This window comes from Typopeltis vanoorti, chromosome 16 (assembly GCF_054136105.1).
Source record: "Typopeltis vanoorti isolate ZY-2024b chromosome 16, IOZ_Tvanoo_1.0, whole genome shotgun sequence".
NCBI lineage: Eukaryota > Metazoa > Arthropoda > Arachnida > Uropygi > Thelyphonidae > Typopeltis > Typopeltis vanoorti.
Window position 1 is genome coordinate 105,614,821 of NC_143564.1, and position 18,274 is coordinate 105,633,094.

An 18,274-nucleotide genomic window follows, 5' to 3' on the forward strand; every position below is an offset into this window, starting at 1 on the left:
GGGGAGGGTGTTGTTTTCCTCTTTTTCTAAGGTGAACTGGACTCTGGGGTGTTGGTTGTTTAAGTGTATTAGGAAGGAGTGGAGTGTGTCTGAGCCATGTGGCCAAATAGCAAACACATCAACCACATAACGAATCCAAATAGTGGGTTTTTGTGGGGCGGAGTTTAAGGCTTTCTCTTCAAATGTCTCCATAAAGAAATTTGCCAAGGATGGAGAAAGCGGTGAATCCATGGCTGTCCCCTCTATCTGTTTGTAGAACTTTCCTTGCCAAACGAAATAGCCTGAGTTCATTGTGAACTGAAATAGGGCTGAGATATCGGGAGGAAATTTGGCTTGGATGAGCTCTAGGGTTTCTTTGAGTGGGACGTTAGTGAATAGGGAGGAGACGTCAAAACTGACCATTATGTCAGTGTGTTGGAGTGTGAGGTTTTCTATACTGGCTTTAAAGTGGGCTGAGTTTTTTATATGTGATGGTGTGTTGCCAGTGTAGTGTGTGAGCGTTTTGGCTAAATGTTCAGAGGGCACCATTAGGACTTTAGGAACAATATTAGTTTCTTGCTTTCTTCCTCATTTGCTTTGTGTTAGTGCCTGCGTGCACATACCATATCTTTATGTTCCTGAAGATGGCAATGTGACGTTGCCGAAATATAGAAGTTATTCATTAAAGTGACCATTAATTAATATACTTTATATGCGTTGTTAATTCCGTAAACTAATTACCAGTTAATGATTGGATCATTCTTTCTTCATTATTGCATTTAGGAGGGTTTGTTTAATTATATAAGGGTTATATGCTTAATTATGTATTTTTCAAAGCTTTTAGTTTTGTTTTATTGTATGTTGTATTGTACGTCATGGCATGATGCATAAAACAATAGCATGCAAGTTCAGTGACGTGCAAGTGTGCGTGATTTTGCTCACTGCAGCATATGGAAAAAGTATGCACTTTGTAGAATTGAGAGACTTATGGAAGGAGAGTGAAATTATGGAATGGATTTGTGTAAGGAGAGTAAGAAGAATGATAGTTGTGAGATAAAGACAAAAATGATGAAAATTCAATTGGTGAGGTTGATATTGTGAATGGTATGAGTTGCTGAAAGACTGCAGAAATGAAATGTAAAATTAAGAGAATGACCAGGTGGCAATGGAAAAGATAGCACACTTATGTGGAGTTTTCCACAGTACAAAACATAAGATTGAGTGCTCGAAGAAACTCCTGGGAGATGGAAAGCACGATCAAACACTCCTTTTATGACTCATTCATAAGAGGAGTGCTTGAGGATGGTGTGATGAAATTGTGTTTTTCTGATGCAAGATTAAGGATGCTAGTGATACTGTAAGGATGAAGCGAATGAAGATGGAATGTTTATTTGGCTGGTACAAATGATCTAGCAGGTGACAAGTGTGGTATGCCAGAGGATATGAAAGAGCTGCAGGCGAAGAAGAAGAAGGGTGCGAATGCAGAGTTGAGTCTGTTGCCACATTATGATAGAGATAAGCTTAGATGGAGCTATGATTGCAAATGAGTCAGTATGCAGATATGCAGGAGGAATTGTGTGGAGTTTGTGGATGTGTGACGTTAGTTTGATGGAAGCAGGATTTATATAAAGTGGACAGCTTGCATTTGAATGGATTTGGGGTCAGGAGTCTTAAGAAAGTGTTATTCACTGAGAGTTTGGAAGTACAAAGTCAGGGAAACTATAATAATTGAGGGGGGGAGGGAATATGAGGTTCGAGAGTGCTGAATCTGGTCATAACGTCAGAGAACTTAACATTAAACTATCTAGTTGCACTGCCTCCACTTTGAGAAAGTGATCATGTAGTTTTGACCTGGAATGGGGGATTCAGATGACCTAGGGGGTTAGTAAGTGGATCATGTGATGCTGAATTTAGCTTCCTAGGCTCATAACTTTAGTGATTAAGTAACACAAGTTGTAAGGGAGGTTGTGGGATAGTGAATTACAGTTTATGTATGATTTTGCAGGATGTATTATTGTTATGATGTTGTAAATTTCGTTTATATCTTATTCTTAATTCTCCTTTTATTATTTCTTTTAAATTCTTGCTCAGCTGTGGCTTTGTAAAATTCTGGTTGTTCTTTATTCTTTAAATATTTTTAACTTGTTTACCTTTGATATTGTATCTCCTTGATTATTCCGTCAAGTTTCTTATATATCTATCTAGTTTACTTCTATGCAGTCTCACTACTAATACTTGGCCGTTAATTCAATGATGAGTGTACAAGATTTGTAGAACAAAGGGATTGCCTCAAGGTAGCGCCAATTCCTTTGTTTAGGCTCTGGTGTTAATCCTTTTTTGAATTTAGGAAAAATTTATTTGCTGCACCATCCTAAATTTTAGACAGGAAAATAACTCAGTGTAGAGAATTAACATGCAGAAGTGTACACTACTATTTAAATCCCTAATAACTTCACTTAGCACTGCACTAAAATTTATTCAATACTTAAATCTCAATCACAGTCGTGGCTATACTCATTTTTCTAGCTCCTGTAATGGTTCGGACTTTTATGAGCGGTGCAAAAAGACCAAAATCAGGCAAGTTTTCAGATTGACAAATAAATACATTTATTAAACAGTTCAGATAAATTAGGCAAACAATTTTAGTTACTTGCATAGAGCTTAGACTAATTCTAAAATTGAAATCAATAAATTATGCAATAGAAATAACTTCTGGCATTCCAATATAAGCTCAATTCTCACTTGACATTCTATACAATTTCCCACTATTAGTTTAACATTTCATTCACAATTTTGCAATTCTAGAGGCTAATAAGTTGACAGGTTAGTTATATCACACAGCTCTAACGTAAATCTATACAATCTTCCTTTATAAAACAATAAGTTTCCTCTTTCTCTTTTTGTATTAACTCTAAAGTCCTTCCAATTAGTGAAATTAAATATATCATAAAGTTCCTCAGACAGACACGTAAATTCCCTCTAATTACACAATCTTAAAAGAACAAATTCTTCATCTTACCAGTGACTCTGGTACCACTTGGCCTTCTCCTAAATTTCCATGGGTGCTGTGGGCTTGGGCACTGGTCACTTTCTTTGACATAAACTGTTCAACGTGCCGCTACCTGATCAAGTGCTTCGGCATAATTTTCTGTCTGCGTAGTGTCTTCTACAGGCTCGGGACTCTTACTCTAGCCGAATTCTTGCTTGACCGGTCGGCTCCTTGTCGGCATATCGGTGCTTTCCTACGACTTCCTGGGGATCTCTCGAAATAGACAACCACTCGCTCTAAGAAACGGAAAAAAGGCCAGATATTTACATACATTGACCGCTTCACTTCACACTTTACTGGATACTCTTTACGAATTTTCTCTATACTTCATATTGGAAGATTTCTGCAGTTTTCCACCATCATGATCTGCTGGGCTTTTGTTTCCGACTGGTAAGTTCCCTTGGTCATTTGGTCGTAACTTCCTTGAACAAAGGAAACCCACGTGGAGGCTCCATACCAGCCGAACTTCCGAGGCACAGGAATACAGCAGCAGGAAAATGGCTAAAAGCCTTGTATGCAGCGTTACCGCTTCTTTTAAACGCCGCACCACGTTTCTCATTCGTCATCTGATATCTACGTCATACGTTCTCTACATCACACGGCACTAAGCACCACTCGCAGATTCCTCTCATAACTTTCAGCATCATGGTGGAAGGGGGGGGGGGGCACTTTGCTACATAACAGATGCACCTGTACTTTCACTACATGTTTTTGAAGTCAGCCATTTCACATTTTGGTTATTATCTCTCACCCAGCAAATGGTTCGTTATTTACATAATATCTGAGACACTAAGCAGCTATACACCAAAACATAATGAATTTTCACATTACAAAATAAGATAAGATATAAAACTAAAGGTAAAATTTCTATATACGTGCTTCTACATTTCTGATAAATCGTTAATTCTTTTAAGAGAGTGATAACGATGTTAAGTCCGAGTGAAACGTAATTTTCTTTAATATTTTGTTTCACTCCGACTTAACACCACACTTTGTTCGAGATTAATTGATTTTTGCTGGAAAATTATAATTATGTATTTCATATTCATTATATGAAATACTTGCGTTCAGTATATTCTTGTGTTGCCGGAAAATCGTAATTATGTATCTTTGTTGTATATTCAGTATACTCTTTCAGTATATTCCTATGCCATGTCTAATATATGTCAGAAACAATAAAGAAGGGGTGCATAAGGGTCGAAACTATATAACTGAGAGGAGGCCTCCACATATCCTTTAAAGTAAAAGAATGAGGAGAACCAACCAGAACTTCTGACCTAATGTCCAATCCTCACCTTCTCGTTGTGCACCCTGTTAGGTATTGACCTGATTACTGAATGAGCGAGGATGGGCTGACAATTTGAGATTTAGCCAACCAAATTGTATTCTTATTGGCTTAAACCAAAATATAGAATGATGCTACAACATGACAGAATTTCATGTCGGCTGGAGAACCAGGGCAAATAGCAAAAAGTCAGCTACTGGAACAAATCCTAAAACCCACTCCAATTCAACATCACTAGAATTCTAGATTGGTACTATCAACCTAAGAAGCTTGAATGACAAAGAAATGGAGCTAGCTGAGGAATTGGATAAGTACCAGATCGACATAATAGGGGGTGACTGAAACAAAAAAAGGCAAAAATTGAAATTTCTGAACCATAAATACAAAATATTATGTTCAGGCAATGAAAATCAAGGATAAGAAGGAGTAGCCATAGTATTCAACACTAAATATGAGGCTAATCTTCTTGAATGGCAGGCAGTCTCAAGTAGAGTAATGTGGTCCAATATCAGAATGGGGAACTGGACAATGAGACTTATTTGTGCCTATGGTCCCACAGAAGATTCTATTAAGGTAGAAGTAGAGGAATTTTTTGTGGCTTTAGAGAAAGCAACTGACACAATGAAAAAGGAAAAGTTGGTCCTTGTTAGGGATTTAAATAGCAGAGTAGGAAATGGTTGTCACACATACGAAAATATATTTTAAAAATTTGGAGAAAGAGCAAAGCTAATAATAATGACAAATACCTGTTGGATTTCTGCTCAGGACATGGACTGGTTATTAATCACTATGTTCCAACACAAAAATGTGCACAAACTCACATGGAGAGAAGAGGCAAGGAATAAGAAAATCTCATTGACTATGTTATTGCTGATAGTGATGTTTTCTCCCTGTGCAGGACACCAAAGTGCACAGAGGATTTGAAATTGGAAGTGATCACCTTATACTCTTGAGCAGGATAACATTGAATTTTAAAGCGAATTAAAGTTGAGCAGCTCACAGATGTGAACTATAGACTAAAATACACAAACATGATTGAAGAAAAAATGAAAGAGTTTGATAACAGCAACCAAACCTTGCAGATTCATTGGCAAGCCCTGAAGAAAACACTGATTGATTCAGCCAGAGAGGCACATATGGTGAGGTTGTCTGTAAAGATAGGAAAATCAAACTCCATGGTGGACACAGGAAGTTAAAGATGCAGTGAAAGAAAAGAAGAAATCATATCAAAAGTTCCTGGCAAATAAGTCAGCTTGTGCTCATAGAGAATATGGAGACAGATGTAAGAAAGCTAAACACTGTGTAAAACTAGCTAAGCAGAAGTCATGGGAAGACTTTCATAAGAACATAGAAAATAAATATCAAGAAGGTGGTAAGATATTCTTAAGGTTGTTGAAGAAGCTCAGAAATGGAGGAAAGAGTGCTGTAAAAGGAATTAGAGATGAAAACAGGAGAAAAAGATATCCTTGAAGTATGGAGTAGTAATTACTTCGAAAAACTGCTAAATGAAACAAGCAGTGATGACAGCACATTGGTAAAAAACACTGACCAGGCATGCAGTCAGGAATGCATATCCATACTTGACGTAGAAAAAGCCATCAAAAGACTAAAATGTGGAAAGGCAGCAATTGTAGATGATATTCGACCAGAAATGTTCAAATATGGAGGTAAAAGTCTTACAGTGGCTGCAGTGCATAGTTCAGAAGGCCTGGACAGAGGGACGAATTCCAGATGATTGGAGTAGAGCTCTCATAGTACCCATATATAAAAACGCAAATAAAACTGAATGTGAGAATTCAGAGGTATTTCTCTGCTGAGTGCTCCTTGTAAGATATATGCAAGTATACTTGAGAAACAGTTGGGAAGAATTGTGGAAGAGAAACTTGGTGAAGAACAAGCTGGTTTCAGGCCAAATAGAGGCTGTGACGATCAGATTTTCACTTTGCCTCAAATAGTTGAGAAATCATGGGAATATAACAAAGATCTGTATTTAAGTTTTGTACATCTGGAAAATGCATATGACATGGTGCCAAGAGAGAAGCTGTTTGAAACACTACAATTATATGGTGTCAATGGGACATTATATCAAGCAATACTTAAGTCTTTATTTGAGTTGTAAGTCAGCATAAAGTTAGAATTGAAGGAAGTACAGAAAGGTGGTCTAATGTTAAACCTGGTGTGAGACAGGGATGTACATTATTCCCTCTATTATTCATTATCTATATGGATCACATTATATAGGAAAGAGATATTAAACCTGAAATCAAAATTGGAGATGTTAATCTCAGCGCTTTGCTTTATACAGATGATGTTATACTTCTAAATAAATCTGCTACAAGTCTTCAAGTTACCCTGACTAAAGTTAATAACTGATCTAATAGATATGGCATGAAGGTCACCATTAAAAAGACAAAGGCAATGAAATTAGGCAGAAACATTATATCTACTGCATTGTGAATGGAGAACATATAGAAGAAGTAAAACATTTCAGGTACTCAGGCACAATTTTTAGTGAAGATGGTAAATTAAATATGGAAATAGACAACAGAATCAACAAAGCTGAAATGGTAGGAAGTCAACTGAATAAATTATGTGGAATAAGAGAGAAATTAGCCAAAACACTAAATTAGCTGTTTACAAGACGGTATTCAAGCCAATTTTAACTTATGGTTCTGAGAGTTGAGTTAGAAGTAAAACACATGACCAAAGACTAGACACCGCAGATATGAGAGTCCTGAGAAAGATTATCGGCATTAACAGATGACACCAATGGCAATATCATATTAAAAATGAGGATATTAGGAAAGAACTTAACATTGTCAGTATCTAGGAATCCTTTAGCAATCTCAGGTGGTATGGTCACTTAAGCAGAATGGGAGAGGAAAGATTAGCAAAACAAGTGTTCTCTGCCAGGTTTGCAGGAAAAAGACCCAGAGGAATACCAAGATATAGGTGTATTGATTCAGTAAAACATGCCTTAGAAGATAAAAATATAAGATCTGATAATGTTGGAGTCTTGACAGGTAACAGACTGATTTGGAGGAAAATCGTAGATAGGAAGTTAGTAATGATGTAATTGCTCATGTAGTAGTATCATATCCTGTACACCCTTGAGGGTATCTATCAGAAATTTGCTGATGATGATGAACAATAAAGAATTAAAATTATACATTAGTTCTCTTTCACTTTCAGAGTTACTGCTATCATATGCTATGATTGTAAGATAATAAACATTTCAAAAATTATATTCTCAGAGTTTATGTTATTAATTTACAATGTGTTAAATAAATAAATCATACTAAAAATTGCAAATAAAAAAAATCAATTTTGTTAGAACATATATTGAAATTCTTCAATTTTTCAAATTCAAGTCTTTATTTTAATTGATGGCCGGTACATTAACAAAGTTATATGTAATTTATCTTTTTGGTTTATGATATAATAAAACAAAAAGCCAAAAGAACCAAACATTTTTGTGAATTCATCAATCATAAATGTAAGTTGTGTATTTTATTTGAATACATTTTCAAGACATATACAGATGTTCATTATTTATTAAATGACCTGAAATTGAATAACTTGTTCAGTATTTGGTGAACTACTCTTTTCTATTTTTTTTCTTTTCTATTTTCTCTGTGTCTTTCTCTTCTAGTGATGTTGGTTCGCTCGTTATTGGACATCATATAATTAGTGGATCATTGTCATAAGATAATTTTTAATTTGCATGATCAAATTTTTACTGTATTATTTTTTCCTTTTGTTCACTATTGCTTTATATTAATTTAGCATTTAAGCACTAACATAGTGATGTTGTTAACTGGTATTTGGATATTTTTTTCCTAATATATTTGAGTATTGTATGTCCTCCAGCATGCATTCAGGCACTTCAAACTCAGGGAATCCAGAAATTATATGTATATAAATGGCAGCGTGATGATGTAAAATATCCTACTGATACATGGTTAGATAATTTTAAGCGAGATGAATTGTAGAAAAGGCATGACCCATTTGTGTAAGGTGTTATAATGGAATATTACATTGTGGATATGTCAGATTGCATTGAGGGCAGGACGTTTAAAAATCATCTCTTAAACATGTGATAATGGAAGGCAAGAGTTAATGCTGTCACACACTCATGTCAGGCTAAATGTTGATGATAGCTTGCATCTGTTAATTGAAATATGTTGTGACCGTAACCGATTGGCTATCCTTGCAGACATTCTGCAAGAGTCTGATTTGTGAATAAGGCAAGTAAGATAGTTAACCAAGAACCAGAAACTTTTATAACGTGGAATATAATAGTTGTGTATGGCCTAGCTGTTTACAAGGCCCCCTAACATATGAGACTCTCATAATGTGAAGAACAAAACTAACAGATCTTGCAGCAGTTCAAGTGTACTGTGGAGCAGTGAGTTGTACTGCAGTAGTTGTGTCCTGGATATGGCTTATACACACAATGTTTCTTAGAATACTACATTGTGACCTGTGAAACAATGAAACAATGCTAAATGCCTCATTTAGCATTTCATGCACAGCTTCATTATGCATGAAATACTGAGATATTTTGTATCATTCACCAGTTTTACTTTATCTTCATTGATGGTTATAAAAGAGATCTTCCCTGTACAAATATGATAGTACCTGTGCTATCTACTTCACAGTAACAGAAGCCAGTTCACAATCTGAATCTCAGTTATATTGAACTTGTAGGGGAATTATTAAGGTGGTAAATCAAAATCAGACTGAGTTAATTGTGTCTGACTGAGCTACCTATTTGAGTTTGGAGAACATGAGTTTTCCAGGTCTGCATACAAAAAGTCTTGTGATTTAGTTACAGAATTGCTGCTTTCACATATGTCTTCATTATGCTATAATCCAATATCCAATAATGAATTTCCCTTTCTTTGGATCATGTGATATTTCTTTTAGAATCACAATGCATATTGGAGGATAACATCTATATAAAATAAGAATTGTTGTCTTAGGTATTCAAACAAAATTACTTATTTTATTATTATTATTATTATTATTTTAAAGTTAAGTAAGAAGCACAGAAATGGACGCATGATGAAAATCGATTGGCTGGATCGTCTGACTTTTCGAGAAATAGAGTTGATTAATGAACAGGAAAAAAGAAATTCTAACTTCATGTTTTTAATGATTGAGTTCCCTCGCATTGTTGATGGTGACAGAGAATACACAGTAGTATATTTTGAAAAAGTATGTATATGTTAGTTCGTGTGTGTGTGTGTGGATATTCAAATTTTTACATAGTGTGAAACTCATCTTTAAATCATATTAAATTATATCATCAATCTCTCCAGAGAGATTGATCATTGTTAAATTCACATTGTTTTATTAAGGCTTAGAAAATTTCTTTAATAAATACCCCTCAATTTTCAGGTGTAAAGATGAGAATAAACATAGTATTATTATTATTTTAGTTTTGTTGTATGTTTTTGCTGTTCTTTTGTGACTACTAAAAGTACTGCATGGAGAAAAGATTTCAGAGTGGCCCATACGCTGATAAAGTGTTTTGCAATCATGGTTAAGACTGTAATTGGAATTGTTCTGGGGGGAATTGGTATGGAAGCAAATGTTCAAGAATGACTTGCCTTTGCACTTATTGAGCAAACTGATAAATATTTGTTTATATTTATTTGTGAACTGGTTCTTCAAGCATGTTGCGAACCTAGCTATACATAAGGTATTGTCTTTGCCTGTTATGCATCATCAAGGAGGCATACGGGATACTGTTATAGTTCAATGTAAATAATGGTTCATTATCAATTTCTTGACAGCAATTTTATTCTAGAGTGGTCTTTTATTTGTCAGATCTCCAGTATATGATCAGTTCTTTAAAGGCACTGATAACTATATCTTTATGTAGACGTAGGTTTCTGTGGTTAAGCAGTTCTGTAGGTAGTTTTCGGTATTGAGACCACATATTTAATATAAAGAGTTTATTAAAAATAAACAATTAAAATACCCGACAAGTTTCGTTCATCGTGAGACTTACCTCATCAGGGGTAATGGTATATAAAAGTTCAAGATAACAAAAGCTTATTGACAATTAATTACACATATTAGGTGTTTATTATAACTTTACAACTGTTAATTAATTGAGAAACCAGAATACAAATGATATATTTGTTACTGTATGCATGTTGTAAAATTGCTAGTCTTTGGCATGCTCTGTGGCTCATGCATGCTATGTCTGAGGTCCGAAAAATCAAGGCTTGATTTTTATTGCCTGTGTAGTGATCCTAAGCATTTGTGCAGCTTCTTTAAATTTTCTTGTGAAACAGTTATTATCAATATATGACATGTTTGTCTGCTGCCAAAGTACTTGATGGCCAGTAGTGGCTGTGTGGAATGCTAACCTGATTTGTGCTCCCTTCTTTTCTCGACGTCTTTTACATGTTCAGACATGCTGATCTCTCCCAGCCTGTCTGACCTACATAACAAATGCCACAAGAGCAATGAATCTTATAGATGCCCGGTTTTTTCATGGGGTGATGTGGCAGTTTTGGTGGATGTAGGAATCTTGATATTTTTTGTAAAGGTAGAAAAGCCACTTTTATGTTATACTTGTGGAGCAACATAGCCAATTTGTCTGTGACATTTTTCATGTACAGCAGCATGATTGCATTCTTGAAATCTTGTTTAAGTAAGGGTGGTTGCAGGAGCAGTATTAAGAATTTTTTTGATAGTCTTGGGTTCAAAACCATTAAGTGCAAGGTTCTGTGCCAAGTAGTGTAATTCTTCATTTCTCTTCATCAGTGTGCTAGATATAGTGTGTGTGCTCTGTCTCTCGAAGTTTTAATTATGCCTATTTTTTTGCAATGGATGGTGGTGTGAAGCGGCATTTAAAAATCTTCCCATTGTGGTGGTTTTCTGTATGCTGAGAAGGATAACCTTTTTTTTCCTCTTCATTTACTTCATTAAGGATATCAAGGAAAGGTAATTTTTTTGTGCTGTTCTAGTTCAATAGTGAATTTTATATTTGCATACAAATTGTTTACATAATCTTTAAAAGCAATCAGCTCATCCATGTAACATAGCAAAACTTGTGGTCTGTTTTTAATGCATTTGTTTTGAAATTTTCCATAAAAAAGTTGGCTAGAGCTGGAGAAAGGGGAGAATCCATGGCAAGTCCTTTTTTGTTCCCAGTATTTAGTCTGTCAGCTAATTCAATCTCTAAATGTTACATACTTTAAACACTTGGCAGGAAAAGTGTTCTAAATTCTCACATTCGATATTTTTTGCAGAGGCACAAGGAAACTTCTCACTGATCATGGAATTCGTGACTTATTTTAACATTACAACACCAGAAAACTGATATATAAAATAATATTTATTAACTGGTTTATATTTTGCTGGATTTCAAACCAGTATTACTTACTATTATAATAACGGAATTAACTCACGTAAAATATTCTTTATTCGTAGAATTTTTGCCTGCGTATCACAGGCATTATCAGCAAGTACAAAAGCTAATTAAACAATAACTGTTTTATTCACAAAGCGCCACCTAAGTAGCTAAGGTTAAATTTCCTAAATTTATTTTAAAAAAAAATTATATATATGTGTATACAATTACAAGTTAGGAAAGATTTGCTGATTTATAGAGTACTATCTCCCACAAGGGGGAAAGATGTAGGCCATCAGATCTGTTTAGGTTAGGGGCGTGAACATGTCCCTTTGTCAGGAAGGCTGTAGTCATTCAAGACAGAAGAGAATACGAGAGAAAAATGTCACTGTTACTCCGGGACTATTCGACTTATAGGCCTCTCACTTCAGATCCTACCGGTAGTCAAATAAAAAGTCTTAATGCTCTTATAGAAAAAATATCGACATGGGATGAAGATAAAAAGAAAACACTAAAAACCTCCTTCGGGTGCCCACCTAGATTACATGGTCTTCCAAAAGTACATAAGCCAGGAATTCCATAAGACCTGTTGTAGACTGTATAGGTTGTCTTACAAAATATCAAAATTTCTGTCACATTTACTCACTTCTTCAACTAGAAGAACTGCTACGTATATAAAAAATTCTTTGGATTTGAGAAATAAAATTTCTGATCTGCATCTAGACGATTCGGAGTTTATGATTAGGCTTGTTTTGCTATTTACGAATGTTCCGTTGGCAGACAGCATTGAATTACTGCACCAAGAATTTCCTCCAGACATAATCAAATTATTTGAATTTGTAATAAAGTCCGGTTATTTTTCCTTCAAAAACCAGTTATACCAACAAATCGAAGGAACAACAATGGGTAATCCAATATCTCCTGCTATTGCCAACTACTTCATGGAGCACTTCGAACAATGTATCTTTGACAACATTTCACCCAGATCTAATCTTTGGTTCAGATGTGTGGATGACATTTTTGCCATATGGAAGGGCTCTTCGGAGGAATTACAACACTTTCTCTCAAAAATAAATGCACTTCATCCAAGGATCCAGTTCACTCTAGAAGTAGAAATAAATAAGCAGTTAGCCTTTCTAGACCTCTTAATTCTTTGCCAACCAGATGGTAACCTACAATTCACAGTCTATAGGAAGGAGACTTATACAGGCCAGTACATCCATGCTGAATCGCATCACCATCCCAGTCAAAATGCAGCTACTATTAAAACACTGGTTCATAGAGCCCACTCCTTTTGTTCTTCAGAAGAACTATTACAAAAAGAATTACAATATATTAATTCCTCCTTCATATCCAGTGGTTATAAGAATTCCTTCATAAAAAGATCTTTAAGTAGTCGTGCTTCAGCATCCTCTTCAAATACAGAAGAACCTACGTGTATACCTATCCCCTGTGTGCAAGGCGTTAGCAAACGCATAGCTAAAGTGTTAAAGCCACTAAATATTTGTGTGGCCTTTCGACCCATCAGAAAAATTTCCACATTCCTCACGTCTCCAAAGGACAAGCTCCCACATATCAGCTATCCAGGTGTCTACCAGATTCCCTTCTTTTGTGGGTTATCATATTTCGGACAAACAGGAAGATCTGCTCTGATCCAGTTAGAAGAACACAAGTCATATATCCAGTATTGAACCTGAACAGTCTGAACTTGCGGAGCATGCCATGAACACTAGACATAGAAATCAGTGGAACAAGTCAAAAGTCATTCAGAAAAGTCGGTTCCTAATGGAACGGCTTTACAAAGAAACATGTGCAACGTTACTTCACTCCCCTAACCTAAACAGATCTGATGGTCTACATCTTTTCCCCCTTTCGGTAGATAGTACTCTATAAATCAGCAAATCTTTCCTAACTTGTAATTGTATACACACACACATATATATATATATATATATATATATATATATATAAATTTTTTTTTTTTTAATAAATTTAGGAAATTTAACCTTAGCTACTTAGGTGGCACTTTGTAAATATAACAGTTATTGTTGAATTAGCCTTTGTACTTGTACTGATGATGTCTGTGATACGCAGGCAAAAATTCTATGAATAAAGAATATTTTACGTGAGTTAATTCCATTATTATAATAGTAAGTAATATATCTACTCATGGTATTTCCTTATTGAAAAATTCAAACCAGCATCTTCATAGCAAAATAACATGTTGAGGTTTACATGTGACAATGAGCAAGTGAAACAATTCAAATTGTAATGGACAAAGGATCTAAAGTCCTAATTTGGTATTATGTGATGTTGAATAAAAGAAGCTTTACTGTTATGTAGGGTTGATCTTAAAATGACAGTCTCCCCAATTTTTGACAGATTAATGCAACCATACTTGGATTAGGAGAATGCTTCATTGCTGACTTTAAAAATAGTCCTTCTGACCTGTAATGACTTCCATATAGCATATTAGTTTTCTTTCATCTTTCACAATCTGGATACTCCTTCACATGTGTGAAGAGGTGTCCAGATTTTGTCTGCCAGTGCTGACTTGCAAATGTATAATGGTAGTGAATGTATTTCTTATGTTTCCAAGGTGAATTCTAACAGATATTCCTGTCTGTCCATAGTAAGCTGAATCACAGTAACAGGGAACTTCATACACTACAGGATATGCTGCAGGATGCAGCATATCAAGTTCTTTGAAATTTCATTTGCTTATGCTCAGGCAAAGGATTAAGCAAGAGTATAATTTCTTAAGATATAATATACTGTGATAAATAATACTACATTATAAAGCTTACATTATTACTAATTTTCTATTAGCAATTTTCCTTTAAATTTGTCTATTACTTATTAGCACTTCAGTATTGTCAAATCTGTTATTTTGGTCTTCCACGGTGCTTCTGACTAAATCAGTTCATCTACATTTTGATCTTTTTCTAGTCATTTTGGCATCTAACAGCTGTTTTAATGATATAATCACGTAATCACAAGAAAGATATTTAACCAAATATTTCGGTCTATAAGATATTTATAGATATTTATTTAACCAAATATTTTGGTTAAATAAATATCTTTCTTGTGATTATGTGATTATATCATTCAGTCTTATGTCACAAGTATCCTTGAAACAACAAACAGCTGTTTTGCTAACCTTTCCTCTCCCATTCTCTTTAAGTGATCACACCACCTTAGATTAGAGCTCTGCTCACACATTCTTGAATGCTAAACATGTCAAGTTCCTTCCTTTCTAATATTTTCATTTTTAATATGATGCCATCGACACCATCTGTTCACTCCCTTGATTTTGTTCAGAACTTTCATATCCATAGTTTCTAGTTTTTGATCAAGTGCATTATTTCTAACCAACTCTCAGATCTCTCAAAACTAGTTTGCACATTGTCTTGTATATTGCTAGTTTAATGTTTTGGTTAATTTCTCTCCTAGTCCATATAAATTTATTCAATTGGTTCCCCACCCTACCCGTTTTTTTCATTGTTGTCAATTTCCATGGGATTGGAAATTGACAACAATTTCTGATTTATACAGTGTAGCCGCTACAGAACTTTTTATATCTACCTCCACATTTGAGTATTTGTCATCTTTATTAAAAACTGTGCATAAATAGCTGAAATATTTTACTTGTTTTATAGGTTCTCCATTGAGAATGCAGTTGAAGTTGTCTATGTTCATGCTTTTTATTTATTGATTTTCATACCAAATTTGTTACAGCTGTTATTTAATTTAGTTAGAGAATCCTGGAGACTCACTGAATTTGTTTAGGGGTACTTCATCTTCACAGAGCAAAGAACTAAGTTATAATTAAAATTATAATAATGGAATTAACTCACATGAAATATTATTTATTAGTATAATTTTCACCTGAGTATCACAGGCATCTTCAGTACATGTATAAAGCTAATTAAACAATAACTGACAATTCCAAAAGGTGCCACCTAAGTAGCTAATGTAAGATAACTAAAAAAAGGTCAATACATTTTCTAACTTATTAAAAAAAAAAAAGAAAAAAAAAATATATACATAAGTATAAAGAGCTAATAAGCTTCATTTCGGCAATGAAAACATTACTTAAATTAAGGGGATATTAACGCTAGTGTTCGCCGATACTTTATAATTTACTATATTCGGCAAGAAACTCTCTGATTCCAATCTTTGAGTTTCTTATTCGGTTTTAAAACTATGTGGGATTTAATATCCCCTTAATTTAAGTAATATATATATACAATTAAAAAAGTTAGGAAATATTAGCTGATTTATGAAGTACTATCTTCCACAAAGGGGATAGACATAAACCATCGGATCTGTTTAAGTTCAGAGAGTGAAGTAAAGTTTTGTATGTTTCTTTATAAAGCCGTTCCATGGGGAAATGACTTTTGTGAAGGACTCTTGTCTTGTTCCAATGAAGTCTATGTCTAGTGTTGATGCCATGTTCTGCAAGTCCAGACTGTTCAGGTTCAAGGTATTGAATATAAGACTGTTGTTCTTCTAGCCGAATAAAGACAGATCTTCCTGTTTGTCCGAAATAAGATAATCCACAAGAGCAAGGAATCTGGTAGACATGTGGATAACTGAAATGTGGAAGCTTGTCCTTTGGAGAAATGAGAAAGGTGGAGATTTTTCTGACTGGTCGAAAGACAACAAAAATATTAAGTGGTTTTAAAACTTTTGCTATGCATTCACTAATACCATGCACATAAGGGACAGGAATACACATTATTTCTTCTGTATTTGAAGAGGAAGACATATCAAAACTACTAAGAGCTCTTTTGATGCAGGAATTCTTATATCCATTAGATAAAAAAGAGGAAATAATGTACTGCAATTCTTTCTGTAATAGATCGTCTGAAGAACAAAAGGAGTGGGCCTGATGAACAATGTTCTGGACTTGCAGAACATGCCATCAACACTAGACATAGAGTTCATTGGAACAAGACAAGAGTCCTTCACAAAAGTCGTTTCCTCATGGAATGGCTTTATAAAGAAACATGTGAAACTTTACATCTATCCCCGTTGTGGGAGAGTACTTTATAAATATCAGCTAATCTTTCTTAACTTTTTAAATTGTATATATATATTTCCTTTTTTTAATTTTTTTTAATAAGTTAGGAAATTTATTGACCTTTTTTAGTTATCTTACATTAGCTACATAGGTGGCGCCTTTTGGAATTGTCAGTTATTGTTTAATTAGCTTTATACATGTACTGAAGATGCCTGTGATATGCAGGTGAAAATTATACTAATAAATAATATTTTACATGAATTAATTCCGTTATTATAATTTTGATTATTATGTCTACTCACGGTATTTCCTTACTGAAACGAAGAACTAAGTTTGATATCTCCAATTCTAATAGCAGGTGTAATGTCACTTTCTTTCATAATGTGATCTATAGATGAATAAGAGTGGAGATAGTGTGTGCCATTGTTTTGAACCTGATTCTACATCCAATCATCTTTATATATTTCCTTCAATTCTAACTGCTGACTCAAAGCATAAATATATAACTGTCATTTCCTCCATATAAATTCCCATAATTTCTTAACTATTTATTATAAAGTGAAAATGTATGCTGAAAACGTCTATTTATCCTGAACCTAGCTTGTTTTTTTTCCAAGCTTCCCTCCCACAGTTTTTCTTAGCCTTTTCTCATGTTGCTTGCATAAGTCTAACCACAGATGATCAGTAGGGAAATTCCTCTGTGTTTCTCACATTCAGTTTTCTTTTTCTTTTTATGGATGAGAACTATGAGAACTCTTTATACCTGTCAACAAGAATTCAGAAATCCAGGTTTTCTGAATTATGCAGTGTAGCCACTACAGAACTTTTTATATCTACCTCCATATTTGAGTATTTCTGGTTGCATATCATTTACTCTAAGCTGCCTTTCCACATTTCAGGCTTTTGATAGCTTTGTCTACTTGAAGTTGACATGTACTTCTTTTTGCATTCCTCTTGAATATTCCTCTTGAAGATTTTCAAGAGGAATGCTTTTTGCATTCCTCTTGAATTACTGCTTGTTTCATTTAAACTTTCAATGTACTTACTCCAGACATCTAGAATATCTTAATATGCAGTTTCATGTCACCTTGATGATCTGTGATTCCTTTTGCAGTATGCTTTCCTTTATTTCTAAGATTTTTCAATAGCTTTCCAGAACATTTTGCCACTTTCCTGATATTTATCTTCTATATCGTTACTGAAGTCTTCCTGTGATTGTTGTTTAGCTAATTTAACACTTAACATAGCTCTCTTACATTTTTCTGTATTATTTTCGAGCATGAGCCAACTTACTAGCTGAGAACTTTTGGCATTTTTTATTCTTTTCCAGAACTGCTTTTTTAACTTCTTGTGTTCACCATGATATTCTTAATTTTCTATCCTTGCAGATGACTTCACACCATGCCTCCATAGCTGAATCATTCAATATTTATTCCAGAGTTTGCCACTGAGACTCCATGATTAGGTTCTGGGTTTAGAACTGTCTCATTTTTTCCTTGAGTAATGTTTATATATTTCATTCTACAGTTTGCTTGTAAAATCTTCTCAACCTTGATTTTTTTT

General features: G+C 34.5%; 1 protein-coding gene across 2 annotated transcripts in view; it reads left to right on the top strand.

Moving 5' to 3' along the window:
- Pi3K59F (phosphatidylinositol 3-kinase 59F) overlaps window positions 1–18,274 on the top strand; it is a 586,771-nt gene that overhangs the window by 98,571 nt on the left and 469,926 nt on the right. For both annotated transcript variants that reach the window (XM_090405919.1, XM_090405920.1), the window contains exon 5: window positions 9,351–9,533. In XM_090405919.1, coding sequence (XP_090262045.1) covers window positions 9,351–9,533 — 183 coding nt within the window. The remainder of the gene's footprint in view (window positions 1–9,350; window positions 9,534–18,274) is intronic.